General features: G+C 45.4%; 1 protein-coding gene across 1 annotated transcript in view; it reads right to left on the reverse strand.

Moving 5' to 3' along the window:
• The window catches only part of LOC137439216 (uncharacterized), a 340,252-nt gene extending 324,401 nt beyond the window's left edge, over nucleotides 1-15,851 (reverse strand). Inside the window, exon 1 of the mRNA XM_068134947.2 lies at nucleotides 14,662-15,851. Within this exon, the coding sequence (XP_067991048.2) occupies nucleotides 14,662-15,851 (1,190 nt within the window). The remainder of the gene's footprint in view (nucleotides 1-14,661) is intronic.
• Between the last annotated feature and the right edge of the window lie 5,954 nt (nucleotides 15,852-21,805).

A 21,805-nucleotide genomic window follows, 5' to 3' on the forward strand; every position in this document is an offset into this window, starting at 1 on the left:
CTCTTCATCCTGTAACTGTCCCCCCTCGGTCACTTAATCCGCCATCATGGTCTCCAATTCCACTGCTTCGCCGATGACATCCAGCTTTTCATCTCCACCAAGTCCATCTCCACCGCCACCCACTCTATCCTGACAAACTGCATCACTGAAATAAAATCCTGGCTTCAAATCAACTTCCTCAAACTTGACTATGATAAATCTGAAATAATCATCATTGGCCCAAAAACGCTCACCAAATCCACCCATAACTTTGCCCTCAACATCAACGGTTTCCCAGTATCCACCTCCCCTCACATCCGGAATCTTGGCATCATCTTTGACCAAACCCACGCCTTCGACAAATACACTAAACAGATCACAAAGACAGCCTTCTTTCACCTGAAAAACATCGCCCGTCTCCATCCATCCCTCTCCTCCACAGCTGCAGAAACACTCATCCACGCCTTCATCACCTCCCGTCTGGACTACTGCAACAGCCTCCTCTATGGTTCACCCTCAATAATCACCAATAAACTCCAATACATTCAGAACTCCGCTGCCCGTCTACTCACCCATTCCCGGACCCGTGACCACATCACCCCCGTCCTTTATAAGCTTCACTGGCTCCCCATCCCCCAGAGAATCCAGTACAAAATCCTCCTCTTGACCTACAAAGCCCTCCATAACCTGGCCCCATCCTACCTGACTGACCTCCTCTCCAGACACACTCCCACCCGCAACCTCCGCTCTGCTGGTACCAACCTCCTGACCCCCCCCCCCCCCCCCCATGCGGACCAAATTCAGATCCTGGGGGGACAGGGCCTTCTCCATCGCTGCTCCCACCCTCTGGAACTCACTACCTCACACCATCAGAGACTCCTCCTCACTCACCACATTTAAAACATCACTCAAGACCCACCTGTTCAACACTGCATTCAACATTTAACCCACAGCATTTAACCCCTGACTGTCTCTTCTCCTTCTCCTTCTTCGTTTTGCTTTGATTATTTACCTGTTGATTTTTGTCTTTTTGCACTTCTTTTTTGTACTCTTTCAAAGCGTCTTTGGGCTTCTTGAAAAGCGCTATATAAAATAAATGTATTATTATTATTATTATTATTATTATATGTGCATTTATATGTTTATATGTGCGGTTATATGTTTATATGTGCGTTTATATGTGTGTTTTCAAATATCTTTAAGTGGCAAAAGGCACAACTTTCATCAAATTTGATCAGTATTTGTGACTTTTAGAGCTTGGACGTCGTCCAAACTGAGTTTATGGGTCAAGTCATGTCAAAGGTCACGACGAGGTCATTTTTCGGACATCGTCAAAACCAGTAATATATGTGTTGAGGTTTGTTACATACTGTCTACACACCACGTTTCAGCCTTCTAGCTACATTAGGAAGTACCAGATTGACAAAAATTGATTTTTCAATATGGCCGCCCTGCCGCGCCCATTTTTGGGCGTTGAACGCCCAAATGCAATCCCTAACTAGTTTATGTCTTAAAGATGCTGCATAAGTTTCATCAAAATTAATCAATATTTGTGACTTTTAGAGCGTAGACATCGAATTGTTTACAGACGACAGACAGACAGACAGACGACGGACACTGGGTGCGACAAAAACTCAGCTGGACATAGTCCAGTTGAGTTAATAAATATAAAGCAAGTGGCTTTGTACGTTTTTAGTTTACATTTAATCTTCAGGCAGAATCTTCGGGCCTCTTTGGGCAGAATCCTGAACTCTGCTTTCAAATTTTTACTTATATAACTGTCTTACAGGTAAAGGTATGATTGACAGGGTTGTACTGAACTTACACAAGGCTACTTGGACGCAGGAGCTACTTGGACGCAGGAGGAGGTCATTTGCCCCATTAAACCTGCGCTACATCAAAAGCTCATCAATTCAATCTCGTCGAGTAGTTGATAAACCTAAACACACATTCACTTGGGGTGAAGGGGCAGGAGTGGGGACGAGAACAGTGGGGACAAGCACAGACGTCACCAGCGTGCTTTACACATATACCGGTACATGATACGGTACATGATACGACAAAAAGATGTATTTTTATTATTTAATTAAATCTTTAATTAATTATTTTTAAAAAATTGTTGTCTTTTTGTGTGAGGTTTTTGGGAGGGGAGGTAGGGGTGGCCATGACTGTCAGGTGAGGTATGGACAAGCACAAGACAGTACATTCACCTTTTGACGAGACTCACCACAAACCACAATCACAACACAGGTATTCAATCACAGATCCATACTCAAGGTACCAACTCTTCCTGCCAATATTCTGAAACCTCTTTATCTCCAATGCTTCTCGGTATCTATATATTTCAAATTTAAACACATCTACTGTTTCTGCTGCCACTACCTTTCCAGGGAGACCATTCCATTCATTAACTGCTCTCTGATTGTGAATGATCTTAACTCCAAGACTCTCACCCATGATCCATTCTGTTGGAACTCTTTGGCAATTATTTTGTCTCTACCCTTTATTGCGGAGGGGGGGGGGCCTGAGGGGACACCAAAATGAGTTCCGACCGGCCGACTGACCATCATCTGTCTCTGTAGTTTTGTGTACACATTTCAAAAACTGTTGAACATTTAGCTTTCATGTTGCAGATATCGATTCCTCATGACATTATCTCAACCTGATTAGATCACGGCTGTGATTGGCTGAATTATGTTGCCATGGTAAACCATCTCGGTAACTTGGCTTGTGTATGCGATATTTCAAACACTGGTCAAGATTTAACTTTCATATTACAGATGGTGGGGGACCTAGAGTGTCAGCCCCTCGTAATCGTAAACATCTCTTTCATATCCCTTCGATATAACCTCCTTTAGCTATTCCTGATAGCTTCGTCCCACTCCTAGGATCGATTGAACCACCTGATCAACGTCCTGCAGGACACAGTCCAAGAATGCAGCTTGCCTTGATGTAATCCCTTCCTCATGTAATCCATGATATCCTTGCATCCTCATGATATCCTCATGTAATCCATGATATAATTCCTTGTATTTTTACCCATCCCCAGCTCCTTACATTAATTTATGTTGAACTGCATCTGCCAATCTTTTGCCCAATCTATGAAAGTATCTAAACTTTCCTAAATCTGATCGCCACCCTTTCTTTTCCACCTTATGTCCAGGCTTTGTCATGTGCAAATTTGGAAAGCCAACTCTTAACTCCACAATATTAATAATTGATGTAAATTATGAATAACAAGAGGGAGAATTGCTTTGCAATACATGTCCGCGAAAGGTGTGATATTTTCTAAGTCCAAAACCGGCATAAACTCTGTGGAATAAATTGATGAAACGCCCGGAAGCTCAAACAAACGTGTTCTGTAACTGGTCATAATAAAGCCAGGCACCAAGTTTCAGTAGAATATGTTAAAGGGTAATGATGGAAAGTCTGGTAAACCACAGATGGGATGGATAGACAAAGGGACAGACAGACAACGGGACAGACAGACAGAAAACGGGACAGACAGACAACGGGACATACAGACAGACAACGGGACATACAGACAGACAGACGGACAGACACAGACGGTCGGACGGCCGAACGGAGAGACAGACGGAGAGCAAACCTATAGTCCCCTCTGGTGAAACCTGTAGGGGACGAATAATGGTCCTGCTATTGATCTCTGGGGTACCCCACTTCCTCCATGCTGGACAATCTCCCACTCACAGCTTCCTATCACTGATCCAGTTTCCAATCCAGTTAGTTACCCGACGAGCCACTCCAAAAGCCCTTACCTTGGCAAACAACCTCCTATGTGCGACCTTATCAAGTCTCGATACCCGATGTCCACCACACTTCCCGCGTCAACCAAATCGGAAACTGCTTCAATGAGCTCCAACAGATCTGCTAAACATGATATTCCTTTAGTAAACCCATGCTGACCACCTTTAATTCGTTTAAATGGTTCCTCATCTGATCTGTAATAAACATAATCAACACCTTACCCACAACTGAAGTCAAACTAACAAGTCTATAGTTCGCAAATTCTTCTCTGGACCCTTGATTAAATAATGAAGTCACATTTGCTACTCGCCAATCCCCCGGTACCTGTGCTGACTCCAGTGAGATATTAAAGATATCCGTCAACATCTTGCTTATCTTCCTTACCTGCTCTACTCCTCCCTCAATACTCTCGGATGCATGTTGTCTGCCTCGGAGCTTTATCTACTCTTAGATTTCCGAGCTGTTCCTTTGTTTCCTCCACCCTGATCTGGATCTTCTGTAATAGGCTTTCCTCACCTCCATCATAGATACTCTCACCTATTGGCAATTCACCGGACAGTTCTTGTGTTGAAGCAAAAGTATTTTGATGTTGAAGCAAAATACTTGTTTATTAAGCCTGCCATCTCGCTTTCCTCACTAACCACCCTCTCTGTGCTATTCCTCAATGGGTCTACACTTGTCCAAACCCCTTATTAGTCCCCTACCGGTGTACACCGGAGGGGACTATAGATTTGCACGCCGTCCCTCCGTCTGTCAGTCCGTCAGTCTGTCAGTCCGGTGTACACCGGTAGTCGCAAAGAACAGTTTTCCGGAATTTTTTTTCTAAACGCTTAATGCTAATGATTTCAAACTTGGCACATGTTTCCTCATGATAAGTTACAGGTCAAGTTCGAACTTCACGACGTTTCGATCATTTTTGACAAAGTTATGGCACTTTGAACTTTGGGAATTCTGATAATTCTGGTGATCCTTAACTCAGTGCCATTTTAAGTTTTAATTTCCTTTAAAAACCAATTTCTCTGCAATAATAGGACCGATTGAGATAAAATTTTCACCATATGATGTACTCGGTCTGTAGAATATTTTAATGGTAATTATGACGTCACAGGTCACGTGGTTCGGTCGCCATATTGTTTTTCGTGAAAACACGAAAACCCATTTTTCTCTGCAACGGCTGAACAGATCGAGGCCAAACTTTGCAGGCAGAATCGCATACCCATTACGAACAAAAAAGTCAGCGAGCATGACGTCATGCATCACATGGTTTCAGAGTTATGACGTTTTTAAGCATGGACCTTTAAAACCGAGCCCCTCCCTCATTTTTGATCCAATCGAGGGGAAACTTCACAAATCTGTTCAGCATGTCAATCTACTAAAATGTCCTTTTGGAATTTGCGATAGGGCACGTGGTTTGGCAGATATCGTTAATTAAACGAAAATATTTTTAAAAATGGATATCTCTTGAATCGCTAGTACCTCAGACCATGAGTTGGTAATTATATAATTCACACAGTGCAATACGTGCAGGCCGCTCCACAGAGCGACCTTGTGGGCTTATCAATGAGGCGAGACACACGTGTCTCAGCATACCTCAGATCAAGTTTGAAAACCAGCATCAACCGTGCATAAATTTGCATATTCGATCATTTTTGACAAAGTTATGGCACTTTGAACTTTGATAGGGGACATGTATTGCAGCGCAATAATCAGAATGCTTTTTTAATTAAGTAATATCTTGTTATTTTAGTTCGTATTCTCAGACATGTCCTTCTCATACTCTCTTTTGGTTTGTCGAGTTATTTTCTTAACTTGCCTCTGCTTACTCCTTTCCTGAAATAAATCCAACTTTTGTCCTGTTATTTTATACCTCATGAATACCTTCTGCTTCTCCTTAATAGCATTTCTTATCTCGCTACCCAACAACTCTGGCCTATTTGTGCCTCTAGTTTTACACCTCATTGGAATGTACTTGCTCTGTCCACAACACATTTGCTCCTTGAAGATTTCCCATTTCTCTGCTCCTGATTGTCCTCTTGTTAGCTCGTCCCAATCCTGAGCACCTCACGCTCTACTCACACCCTCGATGTTTGCCTACCTGATATCCAATATTCTTACTCTGTATTGATGTTAGAAAAAGGAGAGCAAAAATACATGCATTCGCGTTTGTCTCCTTCATCTCACAGTCGCACAATGTTTGCATACCCTATTCAGGGCAACACGCGAAGACAACCAATAGCTCCATTCTAGTAAACACAAGGAAAAAAAAAAAAAAGGTCCTATTATCTACTTTCATGCATCTGAAGTCTCCCGAATAATTTTGTCTCGAGAGAGAAACATCTAAAAGAGAGAGAGAGAGAGAGAGCGAAAAAAAAGATATAAATAATTTCAAGCGTTCGTTTGCGCTTTTGTATGTTTTTATTTTTTACAGCTGAACCGTAGCACCTAGAGGCCCTAAATTTTGGGTCTGGGTACTTCGGAAACCACGCATTGGCCTCGAAGGCCCTTTTGATGCCACCAAAGGCCGCTATAAAGTGTATTTTGGGATGTGGGATCAGGCAGTGCTGCCACTGGCCCGCAGGCAAAAGGTAACCACTATGAGACCAATAACTCTAAAGCTTTTCAATGTACAACACTTCCGAAAACCACTTCTGGGAAAAGTTCACCTAGTAACCTAACAATGCCTGGTAACCCCGTCCACACCACCTTGTACTAAATAAAAAATAAATTTAAGGCAGAGCAAGTAATCAGATTTGTACAGCTTCAGCCATTTTCAAAATCTCGAATTTTAACAACAAACAACAACAACCCCTCAGATAGGGGCCATACAAGGTAACATTTTGGGTTTCAGTCTCGGTCATGTTTTTTCTCTATAGAGAAACACCATTTCAAGCAAAAATAAACGTGAACTAGAAAGAGCAATTAATGATTGCATACCCTCGGCCAGACTTGTTTTGTGTGGTTTTATAGTACGTATTTTATAGATGTACTCACATTCTAACTGTACCATACATACTTAAGAGATGTACCCACATTCTAATTTAACATACTTTATAGAATAATCAGTTTTAAAAAAAGATAACGTGTAAAAATCATGAGGGGCGTGCGATTTGCACTTCTGGAAGCAGAAGAGCTCTCTTCCGATCTCTTCCGGTCGTTCGATTTGGACTCTTCTCTTCTCGGAAGCTCTTCTGCCTCTTCCCGTTATCCAGCAGAAGAGGTGGTTAGAAGAGGAAGAGGAAGAAGAGGCGGAAAAGGCGGAAGAGAAGAGGTTATACTTACGCAGCAAAACTTGCAAGTGAAAACACAATCTGGATATTTGCATCAACTTGTGATGTAGTGTCATCTTTGTCTAATTCTTCCATCATGAGCGCGAGTAATACATGTTTGGCCGCCATCTTGCTTCTCTTCTGCCTGTTCGGCGCAAAGCAATCTTCCAGAAGAGGCTTCTCTGTCTTCGGAAGAGACCAAATCGCACGCGCCTATGGTCTCTGTTAGCACATTGTGTGCAGGCAGACAGACAGACAGACAAACAGAAAAACTGACCCAAATGCAATAACATCCCCCCTGGTGAGGGTAACTAGAAAGTATGAAAAAGCTAAAGCCCGTCCATGTCCACTTTAAATTCAGACTTCTTCTTCTTATTATTCCATATGCTAAACATGATGAAAACAGCTTTTAAAAAAATACACAAGTCAGGAGACGACGATGGTTCACGAGCGAGCGGTATTCAATGACAAAGGACGGACTATAACCGAAACAGGCCCGGACAGGCCAGGCCTGGAAATGTCAAAATGAAGGTTACTGACCTTGAAATGAGATATAAAATAATGTATAATCAGTTATGAGGTTAGTTAGCTACACAATACCGAAAATTCGGTGAAAAATGAAATGAAAAGAAATAAAATAAATAAATAACTAAATTTTAAAAATGAAAAAGGAAATGAAAAATCGAGCTCCGTGGGGCTAGACACATGACATTGGCCTAACCAAATACCGAAACCCCTGTCAGATTCCACCAAACCCCTTGGAGAACATGTAGCTTGAACTCGATTACCCCCTAAAAAGACATCTTTTTCGGGCGTGGCTCCGCCCACAATGGGCGCAATAATACGCCCACTCTGGGTAGGACACAACTAGATCATGATATCAACCTCCCACCCAAGTTTCATCAAGATCGGATGATATCATCGGGTAGTTATGCTGCGGACAGACAGACAGACACACACACACAGACAGACAGACACACACACACACACACACATGACGAATATAGTGGTCACTTGATAACTCGTGAACCAATAAAATCGACGGTTAAATATATAAACTCCAGTCTGGCTCAATCAGTTAATCCTTGACCTTTTGACCTCAAAATGAACAGGCTTCAATGACCCAATATGCAAACAATACTCCAATTTCAAGTCAATCGGATGAAAATTGACGATGTTATGCAAACTTCACCTTCATATGCATACAAAAAGCAATTGGCTTCCAGATTTTGATTGGTGGACCAATTCAATGACCCAAAATGCAAATTCTTAAAATTTCAGGTCAGGTGGATGAAAATTGACAATTGTAGGTGATTCTGACCTTTGACCTTTTGCCAAATTATTAATTTGCCTTGCCTTCTCAATATTCTCATAATGAACGTTTGTTGAAAATTGGATGACATAAGCTGGAATGGTAAAAAGTTACGGCCCGAAAACAACACACACACACACACACACACACACACACACACACACACGCACACACACACACACACACACACACACACACACACACACACACACACACGCGCACACACGCACACACACACGCACACACACACACACACACACACACACACACGCACACGCACACGCACACACACACACACACGCAGACACATACACACACACACACACACACACAGACACACACACACACACACACACACACACACACACGCAGACATATACACACACACACAAAAACACACACACACACACACACACACACACACACGCAGACATATACACACACACACAAAAACACACACACACACACACACACACACACACACACACACACACACACACACACACACACAGAAGTGATTACAAAACCCGATCTCACGCTAGTAAAAATTAATAAAGCAAAACACACGCACTTTATCCCAAACAACGAAGTACGCAGTTGCAAAATTTACGGAAAAAAACGACAGATGTGTCCCTGTGTGGCCCTAAATGCACGGCCATAATGAAATCGTTGGTTTTCTTTTTCTATTTCTTTGTGACAAACACATTTTGTGACAAACACCAACCAGCCCCCCCCCCCACACCCCCACCCCCACTCTCTCTATATTTACCAGCATCACCCACCCCTTCCCCATGTTGTCCCCATCTCTCACCTCCCACCTCGCAAACGTGCCCCGCTTAGATCTGACGTTTCGGTGAACGTTAAAATAAGTATAAAGGAGACAGGTTACCGAAAAAGGCGACGAGGGGGGAGAGTGGTCTGTTATTGGATATGACAGGTCACTGGGGTGAGTGTGGGAGGAAGATGGAGTGTGCCACCACACTGTGGTGGAACCTATTTACTGTTGTACCTTGTAGGGCCGATCAGTTCAGCAAAATCCCAAGATGGACAAGAATCGGACGGTCTCTTCCACGCTGATTAATGCTATTTCACCTCTGGCTTATAATTGTTACAACAGGTTTCATCATCAAGAGTGATGCACTTCCTGAGGTTGTCTGTTTACTGATGGAGATGTCAAATATGTTGTTAACACAGAACAAACCAGTTCGGCGCACGCACGGTGTCGTCAGATCGTCAGTCAAAACGACATGCGCCATCCTCTTGAGTAGTCCACATGTGCCATCCTCTTGGGTGGTCCACATGCGCCATCCTCTTGGGTAGTCCACATGCGCCATCCTCTTGGGTAGTCCACATGTGCCATCCTCTTCGGTCGTCCACATGCGCCATCCTCTTGGGTAGTCCACATGCGCCATCCTCTTGGGTAGTCCACATGCGCCATCCTCTTGGGTAGTCCACATGCGCCATCCTCTTGGGTAGTCCACATGCGCCATCCTCTTGGGTGGTCCACATGCGCCATCCTCTTGGGTGGTCCACATGCGCCATCCTCTTGGGTAGTCCACATGCGCCATCCTCTTGGGTAGTCCACATGCGCCATCCTCTTGGGTAGTCCACATGTGCCATCCTCTTGGGTAGTCCACATGTGCCATCCTCTTGGGTAGTCCACATGTGCCATCCTCTTGGGTAGTCCACATGCGCCATCCTCTTGGGTAGTCCACATGCGCCATCCTCTTGGGGAGTCCACATGTGCCATCCCTCTTGGGTAGTCCACTTGCGCCATCCTCTTGGGTAGTCCACATGCGCCATCCTCTTGGGGAGTCCACATGTGCCATCCCTCTTGGGTAGTCCACTTGCGCCATCCTCTTGGGGAGTCCACATGCGCCATCCTCTTGGGTAGTCCACATGCGCCATCCTCTTGGGGAGTCCACATGCGCCATCCTCTTGGGGAGTCCACATGCGCCATCCTCTTGGGTAGTCCACATGCGCCATCCTCTTGGGTAGTCCACATGCGCCATCCTCTTGGGGAGTCCACATGCGCCATCCTCTTGGGTAGTCCACATGCGCCATCCTCTTGGGGAGTCCACATGCGCCATCCTCTTGGGTCGTCCACATTTGTCAGGGAACATGAAACGTCAATTCCAACGACAGAAGCTTTCAACGACAAGTGTCGGTGCAAAGGATAGTGGAGCACAACCAATGAAGACCATCATGTGAAAAAGAAGGACCGGTCACATTGCACGGACTGCGGAGAGATTGGATTAATGATGACAATTTGGGGATTTATCACTGTGCTCCAATGAGTTAGAGCAATCACTCTGGATGTTATTTATATCGACAAAAGCAGGATGAAAAAGATGATCTGATTTGTGCGTTTCGGGTCGCGAAGATGGCTGATGAATGTGAATTAAGGAAATTAAAGGCATTGATAAATAGCAGAGAACCATGCAGAGAATACAGTTTGAAGGTTATTTGGAGGATGCGGGGATACGGAGACAGAGATATAGGGGTAACCCTGTAGGTAAGGGTAAGTGATAGAGGTTTTGATATGTGGAGGTGTTTGCCAAGAATGTTGATGCGCATGGAGGTAAGAGTGTCATGGAATTTGAGGTGCGTCGGAGGATAGGTCGTGAGTGCACACTGCACAGGTAAGGGTGTCATGAGAGTAGAGCTGCATGCAAAGGTATATAGTGAGTGCAAAGCTTGGGGGGTAGTGCAAGCAGGCAATAGTGAGTGCAAGCTTGGGGGTAGTGCAAGCAGGCAATAGTGAGTGCAGAGCTTGGGGGGTAGTGCAAGCAGGCAATAGTGAGTGCAGAGCTTGGGGGGTAGTGCAAGCAGGTAATAGTGAGTGCAAGCTTGGTGGGTAGTGCAAGCAGGCAATAGTGAGTGCAGAGCTTGGGGGCTAGTGCAGGCAGACGATAGTGAGTGCAGAGCTTGGGGGGTAGTGCAAGCAGGCAATAGTGAGTGCAGAGCTTGGGGGGTAGTGCAAGCAGGTAATAGTGAGTGCAAGCTTGGTGGGTAGTGCAAGCAGGCAATAGTGAGTGCAGAGCTTGGGGGGTAGTGCAAGCAGGCAATAGTGAGTGCAAGCTTTGGGGTAGTGCAGGCAGGCGATAGTGAGTGCAGAGCTTGGGGGGTAGTGCAAGCAGGCAAGAGTGAGTGCTGAGCTTGGGGGGTAGTGCAAGCAGGCAATAGTGAGTGCAGAGCTTGGGGGGTAGTGCAGGCAGGCAATAGTGAGTGCAGAGCTTGGGGGCTAGTGCAGGCAGGCAATAGTGAGTGCAGAGCTTGGGGGGTAGTGCAAGCAGGCAATAGTGAGTGCAAGCTTGGGGGTAGTGCAAGCAGGCAAGAGTGAGTGCTGAGCTTGGGGGGTAGTGCAAGCAGTCAATAGTGAGTGCAGAGCTTGGGGGGTAGTGCAGGCAGGCAATAGTGAGTGCAGAGCTTGGGGGCTAGTGCAGGCAGGCAATAGTGAGTGCAAAGCTTGGGGGGTAGTGCAAGCAGGCAATAGTGAGTGCAAGCTTGGGGGGTAGTGCAAGCAGGCAATAGTGAGTGCAAGTTTGGGGGTAGTGCAGGCAGGCAATAGTGAGTGCAGAGCTTGGGGGGTAGTGCAGGCAGGCAATAGTGAGTGCAGAGCTTGGGGGCTAGTGCAGGCAGGCAATAGTGAGTGCAGAGCTTGGGGGGTAGTGCAAGCAGGCAATAGTGAGTGCAAGCTTGGGGGTAGTGCAGGCAGGCGATAGTGAGTGCAGAGCTTGGGGGGTAGTGCAAGCAGGCAATAGTGAGTGCAGAGCTTGGGGGGTAGTGCAGGCAGGCAATAGTGAGTGCAGAGCTTGGGGGCTAGTGCAGGCAGGCAATAGTGAGTGCAGAGCTTGGGGGGTAGTGCAAGCAGGCAAGAGTGAGTGCAGAGCTTGGGGGGTAGTGCAAGCAGGCAATAGTGAGTGCAGAGCTTGGGGGCTAGTGCAGGCAGGCAATAGTGAGTGCAGAGCTTGGGGGGTAGTGCAAGCAGGCAATAGTGAGTGCAGAGCTTGGGGGGTAGTGCAAGCAGGCAATAGTGAGTGCAGAGCTTGGTGGGTAGTGCAAGCAGGCAATAGTGAGTGCATAGCTTGGGGGGTAGTGCAAGCAGGCAATAGTGAGTGCAAGCTTGGGGGTAGTGCAGGCAGGCAACAGTGAGTGCAAGCTTGGGGCTAGTGCAGGCAGGCGATAGTGAGTGCAGAGCTTGGGGGGTAGTGCAAGCAGGCAATAGTGAGTGCAGAGCTTGGGGGGTAGTGCAAGCAGGCAATAGTGAGTGCAAGCTTGGGGGGTAGTGCAAGCAGGCAATAGTGAGTGCAAGCTTGGGGGGTAGTGCAAGCAGGCAATAGTGAGTGCAAGCTTGGGGGGTAGTGCAAGCAGGCAATAGTGAGTGCAGAGCTTGGGGGGTAGTGCAAGCAGGCAATAGTGAGTGCAGAGCTTGGGGGGTAGTGCAAGCAGGCAATAGTGAGTGCAAGCTTGGGGGTAGTGCAAGCAGGCAATAGTGAGTGCAGAGCTTGGGGGGTAGTGCAAGCAGGCAATAGTGAGTGCAGAGCTTGGGGGGTAGTGCAAGCAGGCAATAGTGAGTGCAAGCTTGGGGGTAGTGCAAGCAGGCAATAGTGAGTGCAAGCTTGGGGGGTAGTGCAAGCAGGCAGTAAAGCTACTAATATAAACAGGAAGGTCAGTGGATGTAGAGAGAGAGGCTAAAGAACGAAAAATGAACAGACATCTGGAGGGGGTGCAATTTCAGGTACGGATGGATCACATCAAGAAGCAATTACAAATTGCAGGCTCTTGCGGTCTTCTGTCATCGACTCTGTTGGTGCCTTCATTAATCTATTCATTATGATTTTTTTTTTTTTTTTAAAGAAAATAAATACCAGCTTGTTTTGTACAACTGTCTGCTCTCCCATCTGTAAACCTCTGCTCCCCCACTTCCCTAATCCCCAGACAACTCATATGCCCCCAAATCCCCCAACTCTCATCTCTCATCTCTCTGCCTGATCTTCTGGGTAAAATAAACCTTCGATGTCGTTTGTCTGTTTGTCCTTCTTTTCACCTGAATCTTTCACTTGTTGGCGAGCGCGATTCAATTGTCCATTTCGAGTTGCATCGTCAAGGGGATCGGATTTCTCGGAGAACATCCACCATGGCGCTCCACAGGGCAAGATGTCCCGTCATGAATCGAAGCCGTACCTGCTGTGAGAATCTTCATCCTTCTTTGGATTAAATCTTCTCACCAGAAATTTCATGCACTTTCTCCACCTGTGAAACATTTCTGTATAATCGCAGAAAATAATAAAACCCCACATTGACTGGCAAAGGGTGCCAATTTGCTTTTTCAAAGATTGTGTTCACTGTCCCATCCCTCGCCCCTCTTTGCCCCCAACCTCCCCTACATTTTCCTGTCCTTATGGGCTTAAAACACTCCCTTTCCCTCTCTTCTTCACCCTGCCACTCTCTCCTCTTCTGCACAGGCAATATGTAAATGGCTGAAAATGATAAACGGACATCAATAATGATCCAAAAATTGAAAAGGAGCATGATCATTTGGAACCATTAAGCAGGAAGCTGATGCGCCCGTAAAATATCTCGAGAAACAGGTGTCCCTCAGCTCATATCAGCAGCAAGCATTGGGACCAACATTCACACACAAGATAAAAAACAAACATGTATATACTTCCTGTTTTAGGTCACGACTCATGACCTACTTCCAAAAAACACAATGGGAAATACGAGTTTAAAAACATCAATCATAATAAGAGCGAAGTCGATGGAATGGCATTGAAAATCCCCACACTTCCCACCAAAAGCAAAGTTAAAAGATGGAAGAATTTGAAAGCAAAGTTGAAAGTTCCACCAGAAACAGCACAATATCAAATTTTGAGATTTAAAAAAATTCCTCCCTCCCCCCCTCCCCACCCCCATTTGACCCCATATGATCCTAAGTTCCCACACCCTGGGCCATGCATGAACCAGGGGTCAAATCCCCAAAAAATAGTGAGCAGGTTAAATCCCCCAATGTTGATTGCATATACAATGTTTTGTTAAGAAATGTGGCCGTAATTGCATTTTCTGGTATTTGACCTTTTGACCTCACCCGAGGGGCGGAGCCAAACAATAACACTACAGCCCTTGCACGTTTGTGCCATGTGGTGATCATAACTACCAAGTTTGGAGAATTTCTTCACAACCGTTTAGGTGGAGATAGAACGACGAATGGACAGACGGACAGATGCATCCGATTACGACCATTTTTTTTTCATAAAGCGTGGGGATAATAATTGCAACACAGAAAACAGTTATAGCTCATGGAATTGTGAGGACAGACCTAAGCTTACAACATACCTGCTGGTTGTGTGTAGCGTGAGGCGAGCGATCCATGCAAGGCCAGCACGACTCTTCTCTTGCCTGAGATCCGTTTTTATTCCGGCATTTGTCTCGCAGGTTTTTTCCTTTCCAGAGGAATAGAAAATGTCCACAGTTGGGGGTGTGGGCTTGGAAGGATAGACAGCAGGTCGACCCAGCCAGTGAGGGGATCGTGTTGGGACTGATGGCGATGTAAACCAATCTTCCGGTACATCTAAGTGCACCAAGCAAGCCCTGAGAGGACCTTGTGGACTGCAGGTTGCATGCAATTCGCGCTTACCACTGAAGGCATGAAGATATGCACACTTAATCGAACCCTTGTGCAGATCATCGGCAACCTGCTGATGAGGTTTTGACCCACTTTCAGTCTCTCCGATGATTTTTCCCTGTGACCGAGGTTCTGCAGATTCGCCATGAAGGTCTTTATTGTTCTCCTTCAGGTTAATCCTCCTCTGTCCATTACTGACCCTTGCCTCCGTTGTGATCCACAATGTGTTCTTAGTACCAACAAGATCAGCTTTTCTTGAGTCGTCCCTGCTTGTTGTCCCAAAATATTCTGATGTAGTACTCTCCTCACTTTTATCTGCCCAGCCACCAGACCAAACAAGGAAGACCACATAGAGGCGAGACCGTTTGGCTGAGAGGCCCGAGGGTTCTGTTTGAATCAGTGCAGCTCTCAAGCGCTCTTGTGGCTTCTCTGGCAGGTGCAACGCAGCTGAAAAAGGCCCACATGAAACACGCACAGGTTCTTTCATGATGCCTTCATCCATGGATAATACGTGACGGGAACCTCCACCCCACTCCTGGATGCCTTGCCAAGGTACTTCTCCTGTGGCCCATCCTGGTCGTGCCGCCCATGGTTTATCGAGGTTGGTGGAACTAACTTCCCATTCTCTTTCCCACTTGCGACCATAGTTGGAACCGAAAGGCCACCACTTTTCATCACCTAACCTAGTTTCCGTTTGGTCTTGCCTGGATGCTGCAGATAATTTATCCTTTGAAGATATTGAATCTACAGGAAGTTCCCAGGGGATCAGCTGCCGAGAACTCCATTTCGATCGTGCAGTAGAAATTCCATTGCCTTTATTTGACCAAGAGCTCTCATGAGTTACGTCACCAAGTCCAAGATCTACTCCGCCCATACCATGGATAATTCCCTGTGCCGCCATGTCCATCTGCCGCAAAAGAAACACACCTTTGGGAAGGTGGAACTCCAATGGACAGGGTACCTCTGCCAATTGTGGGACGTCTGAGCTGGAGTTGTTGCTTCGTACATGTTGTAAGGCTGTGAGGACAAGGGGGAAAAAAACAAAAAAACATTTATCTCCTCAGCATTTATGGCTTCATCTTTATGACGAAATTGTCAAGGAAGAGACACGTAGACATGGAGAGATAGATAGACGGGGAGAGATAGGTAGACGGGGAGAGATAGGTAGCTGGGGAGAGATAGGTAGATGGGGAGAGATAGGTAGATGGGGAGAGATAGGTAGATGGGGAGAGACAGGTAGATGGGGAGAGACAGGTAGATGGGGAGAGACAGGTAGATGGGGAGAGACAGGTAGATGGGGAGAGACAGGTAGATGGGGAGAGACAGGTAGATGGGGAGAGACAGGTAGATGGGGAGAGTCAGGTAGATGGGGAGAGACAGGTAGATGGGGAGAGACAGGTAGATGGGGAGAGACAGGTAGATGGGGAGAGACAGGTAGATGGGGAGAGATAGATAGATAGACAGAGAGACAGAGAGACAGAAATACAGAGAGACAGAGAGACAGAGAGACAGAGAGAGAGAGAGAGAGAGAGAGAGAGAGAGAGAGAGAGAGAGAGAGATATACACTAATATATCGAGTACAGAGACGTATAAATTAAAATAATAACAGTAATAATAATTTCGGTTTTATTAATGAACACCAAACAAGAAGTCCAAGGATCAAGATTATTTGATTTAGAAGGAATGCAAATACAAATACAGAAATAGGAATAAACAGTGAAAGTATACCGTTTCAAAAATAAACAAAAACAATTGATTGATGGCAAGTTTGAAATTGATAAAAGTTACAACAAAAGGACCAAAAATTCACAAGGCATAGATAGAGTGAATGAAAATGAGGGTCAACATTGGAAAATGATTACATTGAATAAATGTATTCTTAAAAATATACATCTTAAAAATGGAGAATGAGAGAATGAGATGTAGAGAGAGATGTAGAGAGAGATGTAGAGAGAGAGAGATGTAGAGAGAGAGAGAGATGTAGAGAGAGAGAGATGTAGAGAGAGAGAGATGTAGAGAGAGAGAGATGTAGAGAGAGAGAGATGTAGAGAGAGAGAGATGTAGAGAGAGAGAGATGTAGAGAGAGAGAGATGTAGAGAGAGATATGTAGAGAGAGAGAGATGTAGAGAGAGAGAGATGTAGAGAGAGAGATGTAGAGAGAGAGAGATGTAGAGAGAGAGAGATGTAGAGAGAGAGAGATGTAGAGAGAGAGAGATGTAGAGAGAGAGATGTAAAGAGAGAGAGAGATGTAGAGAGAGAGAGATGTAGAGAGATGTAGAGAGATGTAGAGAGATGTAGAGAGATGTAGAGAGATGTAGAGAGAGAGAGAGAGAGAGAGAGAGAGAGAGAGAGAGAGAGAGAGAGAGAGAGAGAGAGAGAGAGAGAGAGAGAAAGGAGGACAGAGAGGTGGGGTGAGAGATGTCGGGAGATCAGGGGATGCAAGGAGAGAGAGAGAGAGAGAGAGTAGAGAGGTGGGGTGAGAGATGTCGAGAGATCAGGGGATGCAAGGAGAGAGAGAGAGTAGAGAGGTGGAGTGAGAGATGTCAGGAGATGAGGGGATGTAAGGAGAGAGAGAAAGGAGGAGAGAGAGGTGGGATGAGAGATGTCAGGAGATCAGGGGATGTAAGGAGAGAGGGAAAGAGAGAGAGAGAGTAGAGAGGTGGAGTGAGAGATGTCGGGAGATCAGGGGATGTAAGGAGAGAGAGAAAGGAGGAGAGAGAGGTGGGATGAGAGATGTCAGGAGATCAGGGGATGTAAGGACAGAGGGAAAGAGAGAGAGAGAGACGAGAGGTGGAGTGAGAGATGCAGGGAGATCGGGAGATGTAAGGAGATCGGGAGATGTAAGGAGATCGGGAGATGCAAGGAGAGAGGGAGAGAGAGAGAGTAGAGAGGTGGGGTTAGAGATCAGGAGATGTAAGGAGAGAGGGAGAGAGAGAGTAGAGAGGTGGGGTTAGAGATCAGGAGATGTAAGGAGAGAGAGTTATTTTTGTTGATATTGACATTTGTATTATGACTAACCTTTGAAATGAGGAAATAAACACAAAAATAAATGGCAGACTGGACATTGTTTTTTTGTCAGCCCACAAAATTGCACTTGTCGCTTTTTTGTGTCGTTTGTTTTCATTCACCATCATCAATCATCACCATATGGTGCTTGAGCTCAATAGACCGATGCAGCCATGACATTGGACATCTATTATAATCAGCACCACAGTCATGTATTGAATCGCAATAAAAATGCCGACTGAACTTTCCATTTGTCTCTGGAGTGTGGTTAGAAAAACTATCCGTGTTACGCAAATGGCATCGAGATGTTATCGCCGTTCTCATGCACGGCAATGTAATCTTACACGCAAAGTGAAGTCATTCTCACACAGAAAACACAAAATTAGTCCAATTCACGGTAATATTCTTGGTATGCACCGAAACGGACAAATAATAGGTTGTCAATTTTTGATATATATATACATACACATATATATATGTGTATGTATATATATATTAATATATATTAATATTAATAATATATATATTATTAATAGGTGTGTATGTATATATATATATATAATATATATATATATATATATATATATATATATATATATATATATATATATATATACTGAAACGCAAAAGAAACTTACCACCTTTGAAACCTTTAAATATCAACAATAACACTGCATGTAGTAAATGTGTGAACTTATTTGTGGACAATAGTGTCCTCACTGTCAGACAAAACGGTCACGGATGGTCACTTGAACCTTCAATGGTCACTTCATAGCACAGCTGTTGAACAGCCGTTTTGACTGTCAGTGATTAGCCAAGAGGTACGGGATGATTTTAATGAGCTGCACGTGATGTCTTGATATTGGCTTTAAAAAGGCCAGTGCAAAATGGGCATTTCAATCAACATGCCACGATTGTCAAGGGATCAATGCCAGCGTGCCCTGGGCATGCTGCAAGGCGGACTGAGCTACCGTGAGGTGGCACGTCGCCTTGGCTGTTCACACCAGACAATATCGGCCCTGGTGGACAGAGACACCCTCCACAACTCTGCAGATGACAGACCTCGATCAGGGAAGCCAAGAGTCACCACTGCAAGGCAGGACAGGCAGATGGTCCGAAGTCACCTGCGGGATCGATTCCGTCCAGCATCCTGCACTGCGGCAGAAACTCCGGGGCGTGCAAACCCACGGATCTCCAATGATACTGCACGAAGACGACTGCATGACTATGGTCTGACTGCCAGAAGACCATACAGAGGCCCTGTGATGACGGCTGCCCATCGCCGCAACCAACAGAGATGGTGCCAGCAGCATCAGCGGTGGACCTTGGCGCAGTGGAACGAGGTCGCTTTCAGCGATGAGTCAAGGTTCTGTGTGGACAGTCCTGATGGGCGTGAGCGTGTCTGGAGAAGAACTGGCGAGCGATATGCCGATTGTTGCGTGTGTCAAGCCAACAAGTGGGGTGGCCCAAGTGTGATGGTGTGGGCCGCCATATCAGGCCGGTACAGGACACCACTGGTGGTTGTGGATGGGAATCTTAACGCCCAGCGGTATGTGGATAACATCCTGCGACCTCATCTGCTGCCATTCCTGCTAGACCACCCAGAACTGAGAACCTTTCAGCATGACAACGCTCGTCCCCATGCTGCTCGCTTTACCACTGCATTTCTCCAAGGCGAGAACATCAACACCATGCAGTGGCCTGCGCTCTCCCCTGACCTGAATCCCATAAAGCACCTGTGGGATGAGCTTGGGAGACGCGTAGTTGGCAGGGCCAGGACACGGGCAGAGCTGCTTCAGACATTGAGGACTGAGTGGGACAGAATCCAGCAGCAATCCATCCAAAGACTTGTAGGCAGTATACGCCGACGATGCACTGCCTATATCCAAAACAATGGTGGCCACACACGCTATTGAAAGGGGACTGACATTGCACCCTGTGCTGTTCTGTACTGTAGAACAAACTGATGAGATGGTGTATCTTGGTCAAAAACTTGACATGTCATCAATAAAATGCCAATGTTTCAATTAGCAATTGTTGGTTTGTTTTATTTTGAACTGTTACAATTTTATTACATTTCAAACAAGTGGTAAGTTTCTTGCATGACTGCAATAGTCATGCAGTCGTCTTCGTGCAGTATCATTGGGGATCCGTGGGTTTGCACGCCCCGGAGTTTCTGCCGCAGTGCGGGATGCTGGACGGAATCGATCCCACATGTGACTTCGGACCATCTGCCTGTCCTGCCTTGCAGTGGTGACTCTTGGCCTCCCTGATCGAGGTCTGTCATCTGCAGAGTTGTGGAGGGTGTCTCTGTCCACCAGGGCCGATATCGTCTGGTGTGAACAGCCAAGGCGACGTGCCACCTCACGGTAGCTCAGTCCGCCTTGCAGCATGCCCAGGGCACGCTGCCATTGATCCCTTGACAATCGTGGCATGTTGATTGAAATGCCCATTTTGCACTGGCCTTTTTAAAGCCAATATCAAGACATCACGTGCAGCTCATTAAAATCATCCCGTACCCCTTGGCTAATCACTGACAGTCAAAATGGCTGTTCAACAGCTGTGCTATGAAGTGACCATTGAAGGTTCAAGTGACCATCCGTGACCATTTTGTCTGACAGTGAGGACAGTATTGTCCACAAATAAGTTCACACATTTACTACACGCAGTGTTATTGTTGATATTTAAAGGTTTCAAAGGTGGTAAGTTTCTTTTGCGTTTCAGTATATATATATATATATATATATATATATATATATATATATATATATATATATATATATATATATATATATATATATATATATATACATACATATATATATATACATACATATATATATATATATATATATATATATATATATATATATATATATATATATATATATATATATATATATATATATATACACACAAGACTTCCGTTGAACTTGGGGCCGACTCAGAAGAAGACCTTTGTTGGTCGAAAGCTTGTCGACAATTAAAGATCGACGTCCTGAAGCTACGTCCGCGTCTTATTTAATCTAACGATTATTTATTCAATACAAATGAGACGCCCTGCTCGTACTTTGGAGTTTCTACTATTTCTTACAGTTATATATATATATATACACGACATGGCCAAAAGTGTGTGGACAACCCTTCTAATTAGTGGATTCGGCTGTTTCAGCCACACCCATTGCTGACAGGTATATATAATGAAGCACACAGCCATGCAAATCTCCACAGACAAACATTGGCAGTAGAATGGGCTGTACTGAAGAGCTCAGTGACTTCCAACGTGGCATCGTCATAAGATGCCACCTTACCAACAAGTCAGTTTGTCAAATTTCTGCCCTGCCAGAGCTGCCCCGGTCAACTGTAAGTGCTGTCATTGTGAAGTGGAAATGTCTAGGAGCAAGAACAGCTCAGCCGCGAAGTGGTAGGCCACACAAGCTCACATAACGGGACCACCGAGTGTTGAAGCGCATAGTGCGTAAAAATCGTCTGTCCTCAGTTATAACACTCACTACCGAGTTCCAAACTTCCTCTGAATGCAGCGTCAGCACAACAACTGTTCGTCGGGAGCTTCATGAAATGGGTTTCCATGGCCGAGCAGCCGCACACAAGCTTAAGATCACCATGCGCAATGTCAAGCCTATCCCACCCCCTTACCTCTTCATCACACCCATTCCCTCCCTCCGGACTCCCATTCTTTCCCCGCTCGGCTCTTGCGTTCATAAGTTATGAATTGTGAAAAAATGACCGTTTCGAAATTTCTATTAAGGTGTATCGTGGTAAAAAATGTGATCCTACAAGATTTTGTCACGATTAACCTTGAGAGCTCAGAGCAGAAGACAGCCATTA

This window comes from Myxine glutinosa, chromosome 14 (assembly GCF_964187855.1).
Source record: "Myxine glutinosa chromosome 14, kmMyxGlut1.1, whole genome shotgun sequence".
NCBI classification, from domain to species: domain Eukaryota; kingdom Metazoa; phylum Chordata; class Myxini; order Myxiniformes; family Myxinidae; genus Myxine; species Myxine glutinosa.